The sequence below is a fragment of the Tauraco erythrolophus genome, chromosome 7 (assembly GCF_009769465.1).
Source record: "Tauraco erythrolophus isolate bTauEry1 chromosome 7, bTauEry1.pri, whole genome shotgun sequence".
Classification (NCBI taxonomy): Eukaryota; Metazoa; Chordata; class Aves; order Musophagiformes; family Musophagidae; genus Tauraco; species Tauraco erythrolophus.
The window spans coordinates 5,542,201-5,566,024 of record NC_141471.1 but is presented as its reverse complement, the minus strand read 5'-3'; the positions used below and the strand labels follow the sequence as shown (position 1 = coordinate 5,566,024).

General features: G+C 43.2%; 1 protein-coding gene across 1 annotated transcript in view; it reads right to left on the bottom strand.

The window, feature by feature from the left end:
- Positions 1–23,824, bottom strand: part of LOC104375197 (oxidative stress responsive kinase 1) — a 170,277-nt gene that overhangs the window by 10,412 nt on the left and 136,041 nt on the right. The window contains exons 8-12 of the mRNA XM_086614368.1: positions 10,998–11,131; positions 7,756–7,804; positions 5,396–5,461; positions 5,025–5,147; positions 33–68 (exon numbers count right to left, since the gene is read on the bottom strand). Of these exons, the coding sequence (XP_086470494.1) occupies positions 33–68; positions 5,025–5,147; positions 5,396–5,461; positions 7,756–7,804; positions 10,998–11,131 (408 nt within the window). The remainder of the gene's footprint in view (positions 1–32; positions 69–5,024; positions 5,148–5,395; positions 5,462–7,755; positions 7,805–10,997; positions 11,132–23,824) is intronic.

Genomic DNA, 23,824 nt, shown 5'->3' with positions numbered 1-23,824 from the left:
GTTTCAGGAAGCCATTTGCAATTACAACTTACCTCGGAATTCTGTACAGGTTCTTTCACTCTGGGAGACTGAAAAACAGAGAAAAAGCTGTCATTGCCTAGACAAAAGTGAAACTTGTTGACTAGAAGGACTTGTCAGAACCATACTGAACAGAGGGAATCTACATAACTGCTTTCAAGTTACATATATAGAATCATAGAATGGTTAGGGTTGGAAGGGACCTCAAAGATCATCTAGTTCCAACCCCCCTGCCATGGGCAGGGAAACCCTCCTCTACACCAGGTTGCCCAAAGCCTCGTCCAACCTGGCCTTGAACACTTCCAGGGATGGGGCAGCCACAATTTCTCTGGGCAACCTGTTCCACTGCCTCACCACTCTCTGAGAGAAAAATTTCTTTCTTATATCTAACCTAAATCTGCCCTCTTTCAGTTTAAATCCATTGCCCCTTGTCCTGTCACGACACACCCTTGTAAAAAGTCCCTCTCCAGCTTTCCTGTAGGCCCCCTTTAGGTACTGGAAAGCTGCTATAAGATCACCCTGGAGCCTTCTCTTCTCCAGGCTGAACAGCCCCAACTCTCTCAGCCTGTCTTCATAGCAGAGGTGCTCCAGCCCTCTAATCATCTTCGTGGCCTCCTCTGGACTCGTTCCAGTAGCTCTATGTCCTTCTTGTGTTGGGGACTCCAGAGCTGAACACAGTATTCCAGGTGGGGTCTCACGAGAGCTGAGTAGAGGGGCAGAATCACTTCCCTCGACCTGCTGCCCACACTCCTTTTGATACATGTATGTATCGTATGTATTATGATGGATAATAAAAGGAACTCCATGGAATTTGTTGGGAACCTAACCATATCATACCACACCACTCAAACACACAGTCACATTTTGCAACTTGTAGCTGATAGTTACACAGTGGCATACAATACCTATGCTGCTGTCATTGTTAACCATTAGCAAAATCCAGTACTCGAAGATCGCTAAGCTTGGATCAAATTACTCGTGCACCAGCATGGCAAAATCTATTTTAAGCTACTCAAGTCTCATAGAAAAAGATAAGCCACACATCTGCCTTGCTGAATTCTGCTAGAAAACAAGTCTCCTTCTTATACTTAGGGAACTAGTTTGCAAGCTTGCTTAAACCATATAAAACCTTGGAAAAAAGAAAAGAAAAAAAAAAAACACCAACAGCCTTACATATGCTGCTTTATAGAAGGAATTCTCTCGCCCGCTCTCCTTGCCCTTGGACTCTGCGTTATGCTATGCTCTCCGTGAGAGAAAGCAGAAAACCGACAGCTGTACTCAGCAGTGAAACAGAGATCAGGGGAATGTGCAGTCAAAGCAATGCAACCAATGTTTGCTTATCAGTAAAACAGAGATAACACACAATAGCTGTTTCATACGAGCAGGAAGGAATTGCCAAGTACTCCTGGAAAGTCCTGCTATTAAGAGAGCCTGCAGCTTTTGACTTCTAACAGGTCCAACTACCATGTGGAGACAGACAGGTAGGATGGTTTGGTCCATGCTGGGATTAGTAAAATAGATGCTCCTTCATAGATTTCATAGATTTCATAGATTTCTAGGTTGGAAAAGACCTTAGAGATCATCGAGTCCAACCATCCCTAATCCCCATTAAACCATATCCTCAAGTAGCTCATCCACCCTATTCTTAAACACATCCAGGGATGGGGACTCAACCACCTCCCTGGGCAGCTTCTCCACATAACGGTCTAAAAGACAGGCTGCAACTGGGACAGTGCAAGTTCGATACAAAAACATTAATGTTGCCATCATCATGCCACTATCTTGAGCCAGTTTATGGACTAACCAATGCCACTAACTTAACATATGCAGATCAGAGCAACTTGTAACACATGACCCGGATGCTTCTCATGAAAAAAAGGTTAAAAAGTCTTATTCTCACAACAGTAAGTTGCAAAAAGCCCTCTGGACAGGAGGAGAAGGAATAGTTCTCCTTCATGATCACTATGTGCAGACAGCGTCAGGAAAAGTCACGCAGCCGGAAAGGTAAAGCCTGAAATCCATCTCAACACGCTGAGCCTTCACCTGACAGTTACCAGGCAAGAGGAAAACCGTGGCATTGCTCCCAGAGATAAACAGCCATGTTCCACGGCTGCAGCGCTGTTCTTTCCGACACAAAGCTCATATCCAAGGATGCCTCAGGGAATAACTCCAAAGGAGCTTGTCTGAAAGATCACAGTGTGCTAGACACTGTACAGACGAGTATGGAAACACTGGCCCTGCCCCACAGCTAACAACTCATCCAGATAAATGGCAGAGGTAAACTAAGGAAAATCATGGAGAGAAAGGAAGTAGGACAAAGATTAGAAGACGTTTACCTAATAAAGGCACAAACAGGACAACTTTAGGGATGTGCTGACATATATTAGTTCTAACTTACTTTTGCTTGTGCAACCAGAGACAATGTGAGTAACAAGTGCAATGTGACCACACCACATAACACTGCACAGGTTTATCAAGTAACAGAAGGTGAATGATTTAAGAGTCCACACAGCACAACTGCTCTAATTTGAAATGCAGAGTGGAAAGAAGTTCAGTAAGTTTTTACATCCAAGAGGTTAACGTTGAGCCAGCAAGTTAGTTTATTCAATGAATTGGGCAGATATTTCTGGTTGTTTGTAATAAATACTTGTCTGCTGTCAGGTGCAGTCCTAGCAAGGGACTTGTAAAAACATACATTTGTACATATTAAATTCGCTCTATTTTTTTCTGTAAAGTGCAGACAAGCAAAAAAATACAAACACTTCACATTTATGTAGAAGATTTTATGCAGGATAACACTGGAGTAGTTTAGCAAATTATGTCAATCTGCAAGCCATTCTTTTACTATAAGACTGACAGCAATAAAATGCAGGAATCAAAGAATGGTTGGGGCTGGAAAGGACCTTTAAAGATTTATCTAGTCCATCCCCTCTGCCACAGGCAGAAATAACATTAACTATGTGTCACCTTTTAAGTTATTCTATCTTACAACTCGGTTAAAGTTGCAGAGGGATTACAGGCAGATGGAATTTACACCCTGTGTTTGAAATACGGCCAAAACAGGATTAACACTAGTCCTCAACACCACCACCGTGTTCGTGGCAAACACTGGCAGTTTAAATACAAGTCCTAAGATTGCTCAAAAAGGGATCAAATGCAAGAGGTGCACAGGTGTTCCCATCCCTTCATCTTCGGGCTGAAGAAAACGACTCCAGAGCTGTGCACAGGAAAGGCACCAGGACAGGATTCAAGCACCTAAGCAGACATGTAGGGAGGTCAAAGATGCCATGGTGCCCTTCCTGACCTCCAGAAAGGTACATGTCTCCCAAAGTTCTGCTTCATATCTCCATGGAGCTCAAAGTTCTACTTTATATCTCCACGGAGCACCTCCAAAATTGCAATATGCATTTACGCTTAGGTAACTGAATTGAAATCTACTTCTCCAACACCCATCCTAAAGGTTTCTCGAATGGGAGATCTAGAAGTAAAGGTCAAGCACAGCTCAAATTAGAGAGATCAGAGCAGATGCAGTGCAAGCAAATATGCCAAAGCCCCAAGAAAAAAAAAAACTGGCTTGAAAAGGAGCTTGTAAACATGTGTGTCAATCTGCTCTTTCCTGCACAAGAGGAATGAAACAAGTAAGTACTGTTCAAAAGACAGTAAATAGCGCTAAGTCAGGGTATCCTGAGCTTAAAGACGCAACAGAACAAGTTCCAAGTAATCTCTGAAATAGAGTTAGGGTCTTTCACAATATTCCCTCCTAAAATTTGATTACATTTAAATGTACAAGAGGAATTTATAAGATTTCAGCTTATAAAGAATCAAGGATTCAGTAGTATCCACCTGGTACCAAGAGATACTCCTTGACTCTGTAATATGAAGCTGGATATAGTAAGCTCTTTAAAAATGACACAATAAAAGCATGGAATTAATGTGTCAATAGCAACCTTTAAAAACCCAAGCATCTGTGATCCTCACGGTCTCTTCCAACCTAAATGATTCTGTGACTCTATTTCAAAGGATGCTAAAAAGATGTAAGATCTTGCATTTAGTATCTAGGTGTCTATACAGAACACCAGTAGAAGAAAAAGCAATGAAAGAGAAATGAGAAAAGTCAAAGTTGTAAAGGGAGGAGTGCTTCAAACCAGTATCGCTTTTTCCCTTCACATTGAAAAGCTTCCTCTAAAAATCCTTCACTGTCTCACTAATTCAATCACAGAACGATTAAAAAGCCTAGTCCACTTCAAGCTACCCGCTGTACTGAAAAGGGAACAGGTAAGCCATTACAGTCAAAATCCACACTGCAGACTACTGGGAGGAAGACAATCTGGAAATTCATTGTAATCTTTTAGTTCGTCACTATTCAATTACTCCTCTGTGTTTCTCTAGGTTAGTCTGGGTTTGGGGTTTTTTTTTGGGTATATGTTGAGAGAGGAGGGGGTGTTTTTTTTCGAGGATTTTCAAGTGCTAGATGAATCATTCCTTATGACTTCAGGGATGCCGTAACGTTTTCTACGAGTACTAATCAATTTCAGCGTAACTGAGAAGACAGAACAAGGTCCTGTGTGCTTAAGGCATCAGCCACAAGCACAGGCTCTATTGATTTCAGCTCCATCCTGGAGAGGGCAGTAGGACAAAACCTCTCCTGACGCTTTCAGAAGAAAGCATCTCGAACAGTCAGCACCCTTAAAAACAAAGAGAATACCCTAGCTCAAGTGAATTGGCATGCTGAGCTGGGAGCAGACCATCTGAATTCATGTTCCCAGTTATGCTCAGCATTCCTGAATGAGACCAGTTGTGCCTCAGAATGATGACAGAAAAGGGATCAATACAATTTATTCAACCTTCAGTCTGCTTTCTCTGGTTTGGCTACAAACTCGAGAGGAGAGACTGTAGCTTACTGTATATCACACTTCAAACAAAGCCACATGGTCCCAGGGATATTTAGACATACCACAGTTAGAAAACAAAACAGACAGCAGAGCTATCAGAGTTTGAGGACCCACCCTGAGCTGTGAAATTGCTGCTCTGCCTTCCTCACTTTCTTCATCTAGTTCGTCATCACTCCATTCCCAGCCACCATCTTCAGTCTTATGAAGACGTCCGCTGGAACCTGGGACTCTCCGGACCTGCTCAGCACAAAGACAGAAAACTGATACACCAAGCAGATAGTTTCTGCAGTTGATCTTTTTTAGGAGAAATAGCACAAGAGCATCACAGGTTGCACCATATGCCAGGGTGCCTGAGTATTTTACTGAGATGTCTAGCTCTGTAGCTAGAAACTGCTGTACTACAATAATTCTCATTAAAAATGTGAGCACACACATAAAAACCCTAGTAGGACTGTAACAGCAAAAACCCAGGAGCTTTTCAGTACCTTTTTGGATCTTTCAGTGATTGTTGGTGCTCTCTGCAACATCTTCTCTTGTAAAAATTCTTTATTCTGCAAAAGAAAAAAATACCAACATTTGCACTGCTGAAAATGTTCTTTGATTCCTTCAGTGTCTCTGACAAAGAAACCATCAAGCTATTTCCAGCAGAAAGTGGTTTACATGTTTCATCTCCATTCCCCCGAAGATATTAACCACTTTCTTCCTTCGCACTACAGTATATGATGTTTCATCCGAAATACTTTTTAAGCTAGCAGTGGCACTTTCCCTATGCAAAGGGATTAACAGAATTAACAACCAAGAAGTTGTACACTATTCTGTCTTAAATGCTTTTAGACTTAGTGTATTGCAGCATCTGATAGTCTGCTGAGACACTGGGCATTATTCCATTCACAGACACTACACCACTTGGATCTACCCCTTTTGCTTTATCTCACCCCTAAATTTATGCCTGTCCAGCTGTCAAAGGCAAACCCCAGATGTCAGCCAGGCCGGGATGTGGCAACCTCTATGTGATGGAGTAATGAGAGCCAGGAATTAGGGTAAAAGGAGTTAGACTGACTGAAAAAACATAAAGCACATGAGGTTTAGAGAGGAAGTAAATGTGCTGATCACAACAGCCTGCATACTGGGAAACTGCTGTGATGCTTTACTGTATTAAATTTCCTCTTCAGCAAGCTATTCCCGACTGGCTAACATGTGGGCTCCTGAGCATATAATTTTCCAACCGCTTGACTGTGGAGCCAAACTGCTGGCTGCAGGGGAAGCAGGTCAGGCAAGTACCCTGGCATTAGCATTGGGATCTGGGTGAACATTTCACATGACACGAGTGAGGTGGACAGCCCTCCCGTCTGTGCCCATGAAACGCTCCCAGAACTCCCTTGTGATGGTTTCTTGCCCATGGGATGGAGAGCCTCAAGAAACACACTATCACTTCCCAGTAAGTGTGTCTCAGCACTATCGAAACATACTTCTGCCAACATAGACTGTATTTACACATATGGTTCAAAATAGATGCATAGAAGTTGCACTCTTCTGTCCTCAAGTTCCAGCTGTCAGTTTGGCAGTGGCTGAGGTATGAAAGTAATTTAACACTCAGTGCTAAGCAGCACACATTTTTACTTTGGGTGCTGGTTTAAGTCTTGCCTCATTTACAATAATGTTAATTTTCTATCACCACATATGCTAATATATTACTCTGCAGCAGCTTAACGAAACCAGGAAGGAGATTTTACACACAATGAAGTACAACGTGAACCAGAAGTCACATAACCAAATGGAGAAAGGTCAGCAATGTGTAAAACATCTTGTCACTTTGGACACCAAGTGCGTATCCAGTGTACAGATGCAGACTATTCAGTTGCCTAAAATCCCATTATGGACAATGAAAACCTACTCAGTACTATCAAGAGCCCAGGCAGCAGTTAAACTTGCCCTAAACCAAACTCCTATGTTTTATAAACTGGATCACTCTCTAGACTTCCTTGGTTGCACTTGATAGATTTCTGTCAACTTCAATAGGACATCCAGGTTCTGTATAGATACCTGGATGTGACCACTTCCATTTAAGCATTTTACTCTGGGAGCTGGAAACTACCTTGATTAATTGGGATAGCACAGCGGCATCACCAGGTATGAGGTATCTTTTTGACAGTTTAATCTGTGTTCTGCTATGAAACTCATGTATTTTGATCACAAACATACCACAGGAAAAAAAAAAAAGCAAACAGAACACATTTCCTCATTCCCATGAAAATATAAATTCTTCCCTATATATAACTAACATAATATTATTTCTCTCTCCCCCAACAAGACCTTGCACATTGCACATGTACTAATCTCCAGGTAGTAATTACATAAACGTTACTGGCAGTTCATTTCAAGGTGTTTCCTACTATTTTGCGTAACAGGATCTTCACTTTCCATCAGGCAACAGAGGGTGAAATACTTTTAGGCAGCCCTCCGCACAGTGGGCCTCATTCACTGCTTGGCACACAGACCGATTACGGAGTTTACTAAAACATAAGTTACCTTTACTGCCACAGGCACCTTTATGGTTGGACACACAGCCAGAACGGCACCATTACAAGAGAAGAAAAAGCCCCAAAAGCCACTGAAAGACATTTAAACGCTCAGGAATTTCTAGATAATTTCTCTTAACAGCAGCACACAGAAGGAGGTAGAGAAGAGGGGTTTCATTCTGTTCATTCACAATGACCCATTGAACTCCCTCAGCGATGCTGGCCCTAAGTGAAACAGGCAATAAAGCTGTCACCATACCCATCATACTTCTGAAAAGTCCTCTCCACAGTTTCTGCACAGATCAGTTTAGGAAGTGTTTTCTTACCTTTGCTTTCGTGAAAAATTTGTGTCTTAAGAGTTCTGCTGCTGTCGGTCTGTCAATAAAAACAGATGCAGAAAAAGCAATTAGAAACACTCCCTTTTGACACAATGGTCCTGCAGGTTGCTGCAGCTCATTGCAACACAGCATCTCATAAGGGCATCGGTTTCTCCTGCACAATTACCCTAAAACTCAACGTGTTCCAAGTAAATTCTACACCAGCAGCCTTTTAAACACTCAGTGTATTCTGATCAAAGCCTATTCCACTCAAAAACAGTGAATAACTCAGGGCAGGGGAGTGGAGAGGGAATTTGCTCCCATTTTGATGCTGAACCTGAGTCCCTTAGAGCCAGTTTGGTAGGATCACAAACCATTTGCTCAAAATTGAAACGAAGGATCATCACCGACAGCAGCAGTGCAGTACTTGCCGTGTGCAAGTGACAGAGCTATTTCAGAGATATTGATTATGGATGGGTAATTAGCTCTATTAAACACAGGCAGGATGATCAACCTTCACCTAAACAAAAAGGAGCAAGTCCAAATTACTTTCCCTTTTAAGTTAGACTTCAGAATAAATACTGAAACGTAAAAGACATCCCTTAGTTTAGAAGGAGCTTTCTGAAGACTCAGACCTACGTGAGAAAGTACCAGCTCACAGTACTCACAGCATTTCCCGCACTGCAGACTGTGCTTAAATAGTAGCAGAGTTTAATTAGTGACCTGCAAAGGTCATTCATCACAGAGCTTGCTTCACCTCAGACTACTCTGACAGCAAGTGAGCCCCTAAAATAACTAAAAAGCAATTGCAGTAATTTCTCTTTTAGAACCCACACAACATGCAAAAGCATATCTGATTCTGCTAGTTGCTTTTCATGGGCCAACCTCCTGCTCCTGTAGTCAGGGTGGTGGCAGTGGCTGCTTGTGGTGCTTGAGAAGAGAGAAGTGGCATGCCACGATTCAAACGTTGGACTGGATGATCTCTAAGGTCTTTTCCAACCTAGAAATCTATGAAATCTATGTTTCATTCTGATCAGCGCACAGAGAGTAGTGGTCAACAGCTCGATGTCCATGTGGAGACCGGTCACGAGTGGCATCCCTCAGGTGTCCGTGTTGGGCCCGGCCCTCTTCAACATCTTTGTCGGTGACGTGGACAGTGGCATGGAGTGCACCCTCAGCAAGTTCGCCGACGACACCAAGCTGTGTGGTGCCGTCGACACGCTGGAAGGGAGGGATGCCATCCAGAGGGACCTCGACAGGCTGGAGAGGTGGGCCCGTACCAACCTCATGAAGTTTAACCAGGCCAAGTGCAAGGTCCTACATCTAGGTCATGGCAATCCCAGGCACAAATACAGACTGGGTGGAGAATGGATCGTGAGCAGCCCTGAGGAGAAGGACTTGGGAGTACTGGTGGACGAGAAGCTCAATATGAGCCGGCAATGTGCTCTTGCGGCCCAGAAGGCCAACCGCGTCCTGGGCTGCATCAAGAGGAGCGTGGCCAGCAGGTCAAGGGAGGTGATTCTCCCCCTCTACTCTGCCCTCGTGAGACCTCACTTGGAGTATTGCGTCCAGTTCTGGAGTCCCCAACATAAGAAGGACATGGACCAGTTGGAGAGGGTCCAGAGGAGGGCCACGAAGATGATAAGAGGGCTGGAGAACCTTTCCTATGAGGACAGGCTGAAAGAGTTGGGGCTGTTCAGCCTGGAGAAGAGGAGGCTCCGAGGTGACCTTATAGCGGTCTTCCAGTACCTCAAGGGGGCCTACATGAAAGATGGGGAGAGGCTGTTCAGGAGGGCCAGTTATGATAGGACAAGGGGTAATGGTTTTAAAATAGAGGGAGGTAGATTCAGGTTGGATATTAGGAAAAAATTTTTTACCATGAGAGTTGTAGAACACTGGAACAGGTTGCCCAGAGAGGTGGTGGATGCTCCATCCCTGGAGACGTTCAAGGCCCGGTTGGATGAGGCCCTGAGCAACCTGATCTAGTTGGAGATATCCCTGTTCCTTGCAGGGGGGTTGGACTAGATGACCTTTGAAGGTCCCTTCCAGCCCTAATGATTCTATGATTCTATGATTCCAACCTGTGTGGTTAGGATATGCTTTAGAAAGAAGAAAAAACATCCTGCTGTAAAAAAAAAAAAACTATCAGCATTTATCAAGCACTCCACTGGATTCATTAAGCATTTGAAGTGTAAAGTTTGTGAGAAGAAAGAGATTCCATCTCATGATGCGTGAGAAGCCCTTGTTCCAGGATCCATCACAAGAGGGAACAGAAAAACGTCTTCATTATTATTTTACAAACAGACTTTTCCCTTTTCAGAATTAGTTTGCCTACTGAGGGGAAAAAAAGAAAACTAAGAGGTATAAAAACTGATCTGTGGGAATGCTTGTTGCTTTAGCTTTGCATTTTAAAGAATACTATTTTTAAATGTAGGAGGAACACTCCTTTAAACAGCTTCATTGAGACTAACAAACGCTGACTGTCCCCTACAGAAACACGTCTGAGTTCTGTGTGACAGGCTGTGGGTTTTAAATCATGTCACACCAGCCACAACCTCGTGCAGCTTTGAACAATGCCGTAAAATCATGATGCAACGCTATCCTGGGAACCACAACACGTGCACCACCCCCTCGGTAGTATTCCCAACATCACTGAGCAGTCAAGTTACTGTTACAAGAAGACGGAACGTGTCCTCAGGTCACTTAAAGCAATCTGTATTGATGAAAACATGCTGGTTAAGCTTGCCAGTGTTTTTCTTGATTTTTTTTTTCCCCCAAAACCAAATATTACTTATAATTAAGCAAGTCAAAACTACACTGACAGCCTTCTTTGCACCGGTAAAATTTAAAAACTTTACGAAGCTTGGCAAATAAACAGATATTGCCCAAAGTGGAATTTCTGATTTATAAACACCGAGCAGTTTTGACTGGGAACAAAACACGAACCGCTGTCACCTGCTGGAGGTGGCGAAGGGGAGAAGGGCAGTATGCATGCAGTGGAGTGGGATGCTCATTAACCCAAACGGAAGATGTGTGTCCTGGCCAGGCATGATGCCAGACATTTATCCTTAAAAATAAGGACAGCCAAGAAAATTTGCTGCCACACAACAAGACTGCTGTGTTCATTGTAACTGAAAGGCTGGAGAGGCAGAAAGCATACCAACTTTAAAAAATATGGAATACACTGAGTTTCGTGGCTTTGTTTTAGTTTTTTTATTTATTTATTTTATTTTGGTGTTATCTTTTCTTACCTTTTTTCAGGGTCTTTTTGTAGGCACGATGAAATCATCTTCCTAAATGATTTCCCATATTTCTTCAGCATTTCCTTATCTTGCACACCAGTCTCCAAAGAAGGAGGATCATTTTGTAGTGTCAGCATTAAAACCTGAAAGAATTATGACTATTGGCAATGAGATTTTTCTTGGCCTTTGTCAGAGACAGATCTTGGGAACCAGTGCTATTTAATATCTTTGTTGGAGACACGGACAGTGGGATCGAGTGCACCCTCAGCAAGTTTGCAGATGACACCAAGCTGTGTGGTGTTGTGGACACGCTGGAGGGAAGGGATGCCATCCAGAGGGACCTTGACAGGCTGGAGAGGTGGGCCTGTGAGAACCTCATGAAGTTCAACAAGGCCAAGTGCAAGGTCCTGCACGTGGGTCGGGCAATCTCAAGCACAAGTACAGGCTGGGCGGAGAATGGATTGAGAGCAGCCCTGAGGAAAAGGACTTGGGAGTGCTGGTGGGTGAGAAGCTCAACATGAGCCGGCAATGTGCGCTGGCAGCCCAGAAAGAAAATCGTATCTTGGTCTGTATCAAAAGCAGTGTGGCCAGCAGGTCGAGGGAAGTGATTCTGCCCCTCTACTCAGCTCTCGTGAGACCCCACCTGGAATACTGTGTTCAGCTCTGGAGTCCCCAACACAAGAAGGACATGGCGTTACTGGAGCGAGTCCAGAGGAGAGCCACGAAGATGATCCGAGGGCTGGAGCACCTCTGCTATGAAGACAGGCTGAGAGAGTTGGGGCTGTTCAGCCTGGAGAAGAGAAGGCTCCAGGGTGATCTTATAGCAGCTTTCCAGTACCTAAAGGGGGCCTACAGGAAAGCTGGAGAGGGACTTTTTACAAGGGTGTGTAGTGACAGGACAAGAGGCAATGGCTTTAAACTGAAAGAGGGGAGATTTAGATTAGATATAAGGAAGAAATTTTTTACATTGAGAGTGGTGAGGCACTGGAACAGGTTGCCCAGAGAAGTTGTGGATGCCCCATCCCTGGAAGTGTTCAAGGCCAGGTTAGATGAGGCTTTGGGCAACCTGGTGTAGAGGAGGATTTCTCTGCCCATGGCAGGGGAATTGGAACTAGATGATCTTTAAGGTCCCTTCCAACCCTAACCATTCTATGATTCTAACACTATTTTAGACAAGCATTTTCTTCAAGCATCTGAGACAAGGACTGTTGCATCACAACAGCTCTCTGAGGGTAGCCCGAGCTCAGACTGAAGTTTCTTACAATTCAGATTGCCTCCTTGCACTCACCAGACAGCAAAGACTCATCAACCTTTTCCTCAAGGCAATTACAGGGTCTCTCCTCTTCCCTCTACTTCCCACATTTACTAACTTTGTAGAAATAATTATTTCCGAAACCTTTACACCTCTGCATATTCTGTCAGCTAAGAGGTCCAAGACTCATACAACAGGATCTAGAGTTGCCTCCACCTCCTTGCCTTGGGAAGTCAGTCTAATTTATACCCAACAGTTTATGCTGCCATTTTCCATTGTGTCTCCTGGCCCATGGTACACAGTCTGTGGGCCAAGCAAAAGGTTGGAATGGGCTTTCAGGCCTGTTTGGTGGGATTAAAGGTGTAAGCATAGCAGAACTTCTACCAGCCTTCCTCATTTGAGAGGAGCAGTTGTGCAAGGCATTTGATTCAAAGGCTCTCTTTAGATCTCCCTGCAGCTATTTCTCAGCTAGAAATTAAATTAATGTAAAAGCAGAAGGGCAATATAAAAAATACAAGGCTTCACTTTCATGTACCACTGCGACAGCAGGTGAAGACACTTCTCACACAAGAACCCATCAAGCCAAACTGATTATTTCCTTCACATCACTCAGATATTCTGAAGGAAAGGAAGAAAATTACTCATTTCCATTTTCACTTGTCACCTACATACAGATGAATATCTATTTTTAGAAGAGGAAGCAGCACATAGTGCATTTGAAGAGCTTTCAACAGCTATATTGCTTAGGGCAACGAGAGCCCATCAATCTAGCTGAAATTACACAGCCCACGACAGAAACCCCTGCTTTTTTCCCCTCTCCTTGGAGGGTCACTTAATGCATGGGTCATTTTGCTGTGTAACAAAAACTAATCTGCAGAGAAACCCAATTGCATTCAGTAAATAAAACGCAGAAGTCCTCTTGCAGGCTGCACAACTGGAACTCATACCTAACATCACCGGAGACGTGCAATCGGAACCACCATGCGACAACACACAACACTAAGGAGGTGATCTTTGTGTTCAAAGCTACAACCCGTGCATTCGAAACACAATAAACAGAAGCACAGTTTGCAGAGGCTACTGCAAAATGCTACCAATAACCACAGCACAGAAGGAAGTATCAATGAAAACGGCAACACATTTCCCTGAACTCCTCGCTACTCTGCCACTATCACTATCATAAGTACAGGCTGGGCGGAGAATGGATTGAGAGCAGCCCTGAGGAAAAGGACTTGGGAGTGCTGGTGGGTGAGAAGCTCAACATGAGCCGGCAATGTGCGCTGGCAGCCCAGAAAGCAAATTGTATCCTGGGCTGCATCCAAAGAAGCGTGGCCAGCAGGTCGAGGGATAGGATTCTGCCCCTCTGCTCTGCTCTCATGAGATCCCACCTGGAATACTGTGTTCAGCTCTGGAGTCCCCAACACAAGAAGGACATGGAGCTGCTGGAGCGAGTCCAGAGGAGGGCCACGAAGATGATCCGAGGGCTGGAGCACCTCTGCTATGAAGACAGGCTGAGAGAGTTGGGGCTGTTCAGCCTGGAGAAGAGAAGGCTCCAGGGTGATCTTATTGCAGCCTTCCAGGGAGCCTACAGGAAAGCTGGAGAGGGAGTTTTGACAAGGGCATGTAGTGATAGGAAAAGGGGCAATGGATTTAAACTGAAAGAGGGCAGATTTATATTAGATATAAGAAAAAAAATTTTCACTCAGAGAGTGGTGAGGCACTGGAACAGGTTGCCCAGAGAAGTTATGGATGCCCCATCCCTGGAAGTGTTCAAGGCCAGGTTGGACGAGGCTTTGAGGAACCTGGTGTAGTGGAGGGTGTCCCTGCCCATGGCAGGGGAATTGGAACTAGATGATCTTTGAGGTTCCTTCCAACCCAAACCATTCTATGATTCTATGATCATTGATACGATACAAACTTTAATGGCGCTTCTAAACCACTCTGCTACTCAACAGTCCCTGCACAGAGATGACAAATCTTAAAATTAATCCTGTTGTACAAGAGTTAAACCAGTGCAAAATCCTGGCATTTAAAGCAATACATGGATGTGTCTGTTCTAATGAGTTAGGAGCTACTGGATTCCCAAATGCTATTGTAATTGTGGAGTGGGAGGGGACCTAAGATCTAGACCAGCTCCTAACGAGGTGGCACTCTGGCAGTTAAAATACTGAGAAAAGGAAAGCACACCCCATGATATGCCTAATATTGAGGGACTTGGTACCCATAGGTGTCACATCCCAGTTAACTAGTCTAACCATAAACTACGGGATTACTGGAAGGGTGCTCCACCTGCCCTCCTTTTTTCATTAGAGGGAGTATGTATCCCAAGAGTAGAAGCAAAGTGGCCTTCAGAAGTGTGGGCCAAAGGGGCTCAAAGTTTTGTGACCAAGACAGGGCCTCATCAGATCTCACACAGGAGCTAAGGAAGATCTCAAAGCTCAGCAGAAAGGCTGGCTGCTTCAGACCTCAACTGGCAGGGTCAACTCTGTTAACTTTAAGATTTAGTCCCCTGAAAGAATAGCATGTTGGAAGCAGCTCCTGGTTCAAGAGTCAGGAAACAGGGAAAGTTAGCCAAACTATAAGGCAATCTGAAGTTCAAGGTATTTTAAAAAGATTTTTGAAGTGTAAGTGTTTAAACAAGAAAATTCCTTCACCTAAACTTCAATAAAATATTAATGCTGCCAATACCACACCATTTCATGCTGCTGGCACACTTTCACGGGTTCAGTGACTGACAGGACCATGTTAACGTTAAACAAAATAAGACATTCTCTTGGATAACTGGTAAGAGGATTTCCAAGAAGTATCAAGAAGGATTATCAGTGCAGGAGAAGGAACGGCTTGCCATCCCAGTGTCACTGGATGCCATAACATATTCTGAATCATTATTTATAGCCCTAAAAACATCTGCTGCCTTCAGAGGCTCCAGGATTAAAACACACAGCACTCTCCTTAAGAATGGTGACCCTGGTGAGACTCAGGATCTAAATAAGAACTGCGCACAGTTCCAGATAATGCTGATTAAGTGGTGTATTTTTAAAATATGACTTCAGATGAATTCAAGAATATTGTGATCCACAAGTGCAAACTGAGAGGGCACACTCTTCAACGAAGCATGCTGGCCAAATTCTTGGAAAGACCCACGAAACACACTGATCCTTTATCTTGCACAAGTATCTGGAGACGTGCTCACCTTCATTGGTGGGTATTTATGGTAAGGAGCTGCCCCCGTAGCCAGTTCGATAGCAGTGATCCCAAAGCTCCAGATGTCTGCCTTGAAATCGTATCCTCTGACCTGAAAAACATTAAATGTTAGCATGTGCCTCTTACTATCCTACACTACAGTCCCTTTCTTTAGCTTCTTATACATCCTGTCTCCCTTTCCTTCCTTTCCCCTCGAATTTGGAAAGACCAGCACTATAGCGTTAGAGATGGAAAAACACTTTCTCCTTCCTCTCTCCCTAGTTCCTTACACCTTCAAGGAGGTGTTTTAGAATTCACAGTCTGATGAAAATTATGGCTGTGGACTGTGCAACTAGGATTGCTCTGCCAAGAACCTTTCCATGTGTAGAACAAAGGGGCAATGGGTTAACTCAGGGTCCCACTTCTACACAAAGACACAGAGAGTCATTAAATAGTATAATGAAACTCTCGTAGTTAATAGATGGACCGTTATCCCCTTGGGATGTATGTCTCACTACACTTTTAGTCAACCACTTAATCAATTTGACTGCAAACGTGCTGGATCCTGAAGCTTCAGTACACATCAGCTCAGTAAAAAGCCCCTCGTTCCTGTCCGCAGACTAGTTATTTCCCTCCACTAGTTACCAGTAGCTTCTGCACTTGACATTAAACAGACTTGTTCAGGAAAATTTATAGCATTTACTTCCCCTCATGCACAGGAAAAAATATTTCATATGCCAAAGCAGTTACTTCCTCATTATCCTTAGGTAATATTTTGGCACTTGCTTTCTCCACTGCAGGAGAGAGACATTATGTACTAACTTCAAGAGCAGCTACAAAAAAAAAAAAATCAAAGTGCTTTGGCTGCTTCGAATGGTTTGTATTTCCTCTCGCTAAACTATGGAAAAATGAATACTGAATCACAGCAAAGCTAATAGGGATATTGTGTTCAGCTAACCTAAGGAGCTTGAGAAAGACACTCATTATGACGAAGCCAAAACTGTCCCCCAAACTACCTTTAAGACGACCTTCAATTCTGGCAAACTAACAAAAATCCCTCTTGCACTATTTATCACGTAACACTATAGTTGAACTGAAATTTATTATAGCGACAGAAGTTTGTATCTTGCACTAATTTCATCAGCTCTGCAGGCATCATTTTGATGAGCCTTATGAAGTGTCACAGTTTAGGGATGCCAAGATTATGAACAGATTTCAAGCCATTTAACTAAAGCACAGATATCTAACATAATTTAGAAGAACACTGTGCAGAAAGAAATATGCTGTAAGGGCAGATTTTTCCCCTCACGCTACATCTTGAGAATAACTTTAGGATGTTTCTTAGCTTTATTTTTCAGTGAGTCTTGCAGCACATCCATACACTGTACAACCCCCCGTTCCCCACTGGGATTTTAACTGTATAGTGCTGGTTTCTTTTAATTATATCATATAATCCTGCTTGCAAATGAAAGCTACGAAGTTCAAAACTGTTAAGAGCAATGCATCTTGACATCTGTCCAACACATATTAGTCACCACCCTGTAGTTAGTTTACATCAACAACATTTATTTTTCTCATCAACTTTTTTTTCCATAAATCTGCCACGTGAACGTACATTAGAAGACAATGCCAGGCTATCATGTATGAACATGCTAAAGGAACTGAATGATGCTGAAGTAAGCCAGAGGGAATTGGGTCGATAATATCTACATATGGAAGGTTAACCTACAACAACCCCTTCTTCCTTTTTCCCGGCTGGATATAGCGGCTCAGAGTGACACCTGCTGGAAGACAGCAAGATGGTCTAAATGGACATCGAAGGATTTCACATCAGCATCCAAAACACCTCCTTGCCATCTAATATCTGCAACAAGTTTTATGTGCACAGCCTTCACGAAGTACTGGACTCCCTAGAAAAATCTGCCTCCTTCAGAAACACACCTATTGCATCAAAAATTCCTCCTCTGTTACTAAAATCTTCATTTTCCTTTTTCATTTCCCTTAATTTCATTTTTTAGCACCCTCCTTAAGATCTTTTATTCCTGTTGTCCTGCGGATTGCAGCCACCCTAACCACAATGAGCCTGGAGCAGCACCTTAGGTCCTGACCAGCCTGCTGTGCCCTGCACACCAGGACGGGACACAGAACAGAAAAGCAAGGGACAACTCTGCTCTGGTTTTGGACACACTGAATACTCTGTTCTTATTTATTTTTAAATCAATGTAACAAAAAAATCCAGAAGAATATGACTGTGTAGCAGTTCAGAATCAAGTTCGCAAAGACGGCTCCTGACTCGGGGAGCGTGTCTTGTACTCTCAGGAGGGTGCAGGAGTGCTGTAACACGCCAGTCCCTCAATGCCACCATGGGGAGCCACTGAAAAGGCCAAACATGGAAAAACCCTTTCATCAATAGTATATTTAAGCTACTCCAAAACTATCTCAATCTCTCAAGAAGTTTTAGATATAGGAAAAAAAAAAAGCATTAAAGTTCTACCACTGTTTCAGCTGCATTTCGTGAGGGAGGGAGGGAGTGAGTATGTGGGGGTCTCATTCAAGTTCCTCTGAAGTTTCAAAATATTTTATTGTGAACAGCAAGGAGAAAAGAAACAAAGTGAGTTTGCTTTAATAAACAATGTTTTCCCAAAATATTTTTGTTAAAAAGATTTCTGGAAGGAAAAAAGGAAAAACAGAAAACCATTTATAGTCAGCTGTATTTCTGCTTGGCACACCTGTCAAAAATCAAACTCTGAGACCAGCCCTCTGTCAAACTGTTTTTGAGGGGATGAGGATTTATTTTCAGGATGCTTATGGCACTGAAAATCAATGCAATAGACAGCTACTGTAAATGCCCTGTCAAGACTGTGGCATCATTTTGTTTGTGGCTCTTGCTCAGAAATTGTCAATGATATTTTACCTTAAACAAAGCTTCCAGGTGGCCTTCATCAGAAGTCAAGCAGACAAAGCTTCCAGAGTTTAGTCTAGAAGTAGTGGGAGGGCAAAAAGTGACATACCTCCACCCAACGGGAAGAAGTACGCCATCTTTTAGCTAATCAAAAGAGCAGAGGAGGAAGGGGGAGAGGCAAGCATTCCTCAGCATTTACTTGTAAGTCTGGTCACTCACAAGTCAAGAGAAACTAAAAACCTGAATAAAGTCAACTGCATTTTATTTTACTGTACTAACTCCCTACTCTGACATGGTGCAATTAGCTACCCCAAATTCTCCTGTTTGCAAATGCAGAAGAGCATGTTACCAAATTGTATATGTGCATATTTACCATGTGTGACACTACTTTTATTCTACCTCACGCTCACACGAGAGGGAGGGGCAGCTTAATAATCTTCATGCAACAGCTGAGCTGTCTCATCCTCACCTCAGGTAGGAGCTTGAACAGATGCAACAGGGCAAAAATCTACTGAACACCTACATTCCTTAGTAGAAGCCTGCCTGCAATAGGGAAATCACAGCAAATCCTGTGGTTTTAATAAACCTTCCAGGATATCAAATTATCATCTTAGTTTGAAGTAAATATGGCCGCTGCTGACAACAGGGAACTCCAGGTGCAGATCAGTTCAGAGGACACTAGGAAAAACAATTCACCTGTTCCATAACTTCCGGTGCCATCCAGCAAGGTGTGCCCACAAAGGTTTTCCTGACTTTATTTCTGGTAATGTCACCACCAGTGGCCAGAAACGCACTAACGCCGAAGTCTGAAAAGAAAAGAAAACAAACCCAGATTTTATTAAGAACACATCCCGAGCGAACTGAAGGGTTGTCCCCCCTTTCCCCTCCTATTCCCAGCCATCTATTGAGTAGGGTTACGCATGAGGAGTTTCCTAATGAACGAAGGATGATCTACAGTTAGCTACTAGTGCTGGTACGTGAACAGTTTGTGGTCCAGCACTCAATTACAGAGGAGAGCAGGGCTTTCAGCGCTGGCCGGCAGAAAGGAAAATTCCACTTTCCCTTACGGCCCAGTGGTCACATGGCAGCACACCCACGCTCCCCAGCAGAGCTGCCACTGCACAGACCTGCCCCTGACAGCCAGGGATTTATTTACATTTCTATACATACATAACCAGTGATAACTGCATTTCCATCAGCGTCCTGTTTGTATCTGCGGCAAGGAAGGCAGGAACATAAAAAGTGACTCGATTTTGTAACATGTAACTGTCCTAACTGCAGACTGGAGGTATCAGCCCCTTCCTCTGGGTGCTTTATTACCAGAATAGGCTTTGCTTGGTAAACTTCCATCGCTGAGATGCTCAGTGCTTTACTAACCAGCACCACCATCCCAGAGGAAGCCTTGCACACAGGTATTGCACCCTGCACAGCATCACCCCCACCTGAAACGTCTTTCACAAGCTGAAGGATGCTCAAGGATGCCACAGCACTCATTGGTAATTATATTAACTTAAAGTAAATCGTTCTTTTACAGGAAAACTATGCTTTCAAAGATAACACCAATGTTTTATGTAATTAAGAATGACACAGAAAACAAGATCTGAGAACAGCAGCAGTAGTGTGCAGGGATAGCAATGGGATTCAGTATGTTTGTTCAGAGAAGAGCATCACAAAAGATTTGGCAACCAAGTCATTCGAGAGAAGATAGCAGACTTTCCTTGGAGAAAAAATAAAAAAAATCAGGTGACAGGGAAGCTGTAAACACAAAATTGTATTTCTTCACAATTTGCTCTAAACTACACTGCTTATGTATTACAGAATTATAGACCTGCAATGGGTCATTCTCCATAACTCAATTTTACCCACACATACCACCCCCCTCCCTTTTTTAAACACAGTACAAGCAATCAAAATCTCGAATGCCATTTTTGAAATTAACAGGCTTGGAGATTAAGTCTCTGAAATTCAAGGGCTATTTCACATAAAAACGGAACATTGTTGACCACAACTGGTTTGAAAATTCTTGAAACTCAGCTGACATAGTTAACTGTAAATGCAAAAGTCTTACTCAGAGGAGCCACAGAGTTATACTCCACAGCTTAAGGATGTTATCCCTAAGGAATCAACCGCAACAAAAGATCCCTCTATAATTTGCAAGAATGGCATCCACATGAGGATAGTCCCAAGCTTCCCTCTGCATCACAGCAGCAGTGCAATGATCCCCTTCTCACCAGTCTTTCAATATTTGAGAAACATCACTGAAATTACCACTCAGAAGAAGCTACTGAAAGCTTCCAGCTCACTTCGGTTAGAGGCTTCTAAGGACAGGAACTTATTGCTTGATCAAATACTAGACATGGAAAACTGAAAGTTGACATTAAAGAAAGCTGCACAGAAATCATAAGGCTAAAAGAAGCACTACCAAATGTCTACGATTAGGTTTCGGCTTCTTACAGATGCGCTGTCCTGTTCTCTTCCCTGTTCTCAGGGGCATCTTGTCTCCCTGCTAACCCTGAAGTTTTAGCATGTCTAGATGGATCACTATCCCCACCAGCACTGCAATTTGTATTTTTCTGGAAAGCCATTTTTTGCAACAACAGTGATTTTGCTTTGAGATCTCCCATGTGTGTATCCACCATCCTTGCTTTTCTCAGAAAACTGAAAGAGCTTCCTAAAAAGTTCAGAATAAAATTACTTGCACTTCACCACTCATTACGGGAAGTCTTGAAAGATCCCTTGTTCGAAACACAAGGGCAATTAGAAGTTCTATTAAATAAGATAATACTGGTAGAAACTTGTCCAAGTGCCATCAGTGTATTATTGTGATGTGCTGTACTTGAACTTGTGTATCTTACCTCAAGTTTCCATGCCGTCATTTTGAGGGTAAAAGAAATGCCACTCAAAGCAAAGCATTCCAGCAGCAAAAACACAAGTCCTCCACACAGCACGCACAGCATTCACCACACTTCACATCAAACGTTGGTTTAGAAATTCCAGTTGGAAACTGTGCCCCTACATCTGCCATCTGAGGTCAGCAGAAAGCTTCAACAGAATTAAATTGTATTCTGTTACATGGTTGATTTATTCATTGTTTTCCCAATCAATTTCCCTCATTTCCAGCAGGCTAAAACAGGCACAAGCAGCCTCTGCTACTCTGCTGTAAGGAATGATTTTGAAACCATCTTCTCAAATGTCACCTTACTAACTTTACCCAAGTCCCAGCTATTAAGATAAGAACGTGCTCGCTCTCAGAAATATCTGTAAAGCAACAAAATAAAATCCTAACCACAAGTTGGGGATCTGTTCTCACTTCTGAGCAGTTGGTACAATCTGCATCCCTTTTTGCCACTGCTAACTACCCTCAGAAAGGCTACAACAGAACTAGGTTGTTGCAAATGGATTTACCTCTAGAAAACAGGAAACATCAGGAAATTCAAGAGGTACGATAGCTCAGAAGTGTTTACATTTGTCCTCCTCTTCAGCAGCTTGTACTTTATATTGACTCACCACGGTGATAGCTGGAAAGGACGGCTCCACCCGAAACAGGGAGGAACTGTTAATGTTCAGACCTGGCTTGCAATACCAGTAACCACCACTGCTGGGAATCCAACGACTGTCAGATATTCTAAAGGAGCCCAAAAACTGCAGACTTCCAGCAGTCTGCTAGCCAACAGTCTCCAGGATGTCTGGATGCAAGCAGTAGGATCATTTTTTTAAATCATTGTTCCAAAGCAATGTAGAAGAGATTCATCTTGCTGGACCTGTTTCAGTGATATAAACCAAAGTCTTCTTTCAATAAAAAAAACCTCCAGACTCCCATATCGCAGCAAAACCAATCCAGAATGGAAACGTCAATTCTGCCGATGCAGGCTCTGCAGAAAATATGGCCAATTTTGTCTTTTTCAGTAGAAACACCATGTGTTGCAAACCACACACCCTACAAAACGCTCTACAGTGGCAATGAAGTTGCAGGCTAGTGTTTGAAAAAGCATGGTATTAGGCAACAATTCCTGCTATTAAGGTATCCAAACTTGAAAACTATTCTGGCCACTCAGGAAACGTGAAAGCTGGAAGGAAAATCTCCTCTTGCTATTCTGCGTTGCAGAAACAAAGACCCAGTCTAAACAACTCACGGACACAAGAATGCTGTGGCAGGACCACATCACGACAGGCACCATTACTGGTGTGAACATAAGTTAAATTGTTTTATCCTAATCTAGAAGTCGGCTGTTAAAAACCACCTCTCCTTGGCCACCTCATATGTAACATTATCTTAAACCCAAAAAGCCCAAAGTATCTACTCCTGTAGGCAGCTACCATAAGGGAAAGAACACTGTGTGCTAATTAGGAGTCAGGACCAAAGCCTACTGACATCAGAAAGGCTCCTACAGAGTTTGGTGGATCTAGATGAGACTCTAAAAGAGCAGTTCCTAATGGGGGCAGAACAACAGAATAAACCAATCTTGACTTCAGACCACTTGGAGATGGTTATAACCTTGGGTATTATCCCTCCTCAAGCAAAAATAAAAGTAGTACTAAGCGGGTTTTTTTTTTTCCACAGGTCACCTTCCTTCTTTTGTTCAGTTGTTCACCATCAGAAAATATCTGCAGTTGTACTTACCGTTTTTCTGCAAACCTTACACCTTTTAGAGCACTGAAGATGAATTAAGTCTGGCAGGAAGAGGAGAAAGGCACTGGTAAACAGCAGTTTTGTGCTGAGAACACAGCGAGTGGCAAGACACCAGACAAAAGGAAGATTAGTGAAGAACAAGAATCAGAAATTTTTTTCCTTTTAAAGACTATATGGTTATGCAATGGTATTGGATATGTAAATAAACACTTGTTCTCCCAAATTCTTATTTGGAAAGTGTGCTGGTTTTGGCTGGGGTAGAGTTAATTTTCTCCACAGTAGCTAGTATGAGGCTGGTTTGGATTTGTGATGGAAACAGTGTTGATAACACAGGGATGTTTTCATTACTGCTGGACAGAGCTTACACAGAGTCAAGTCCTTTTCTGCCTCTCACCCCATCCCATCAGTGAGGCTGGGGGGCACAAGAAGTTGAGAGGGGACACAGCCGGGACAGCTGACTCCAAATGACCAAAGGAATATTCCACCGTATGACATCATGTTCAGTTGGGGAAGGAGGAGGAAGGAGGGACCTTCAGAGTGATGGCATTTGCCTTCCCAAGTCACCATTACATGAGATGAACTCCTGCTTTCCTGGAGATGGCTGAGCACCTGCCTGCCAATGGGAAGTAGGGAACAAATTCCTTGTTTTGCTTTGCTTGTGTGCGCGGCTTTTGCTTTATCTATTGAAATGTCTTTATCTCAACCCACGAGTTTTCTCACTTCTACCCTCCGATTCTCTCCCCCATCCCACCATGGGGCAGTGAGCAAGCAATTGTGTGGGGCTTAGCTGCCAGCTGGGGTTAAGCCACGACAGAAAGGTCCATCTCTGCAGTCACATTTCTAATCAATTCACATGTAGAACAGCAGCT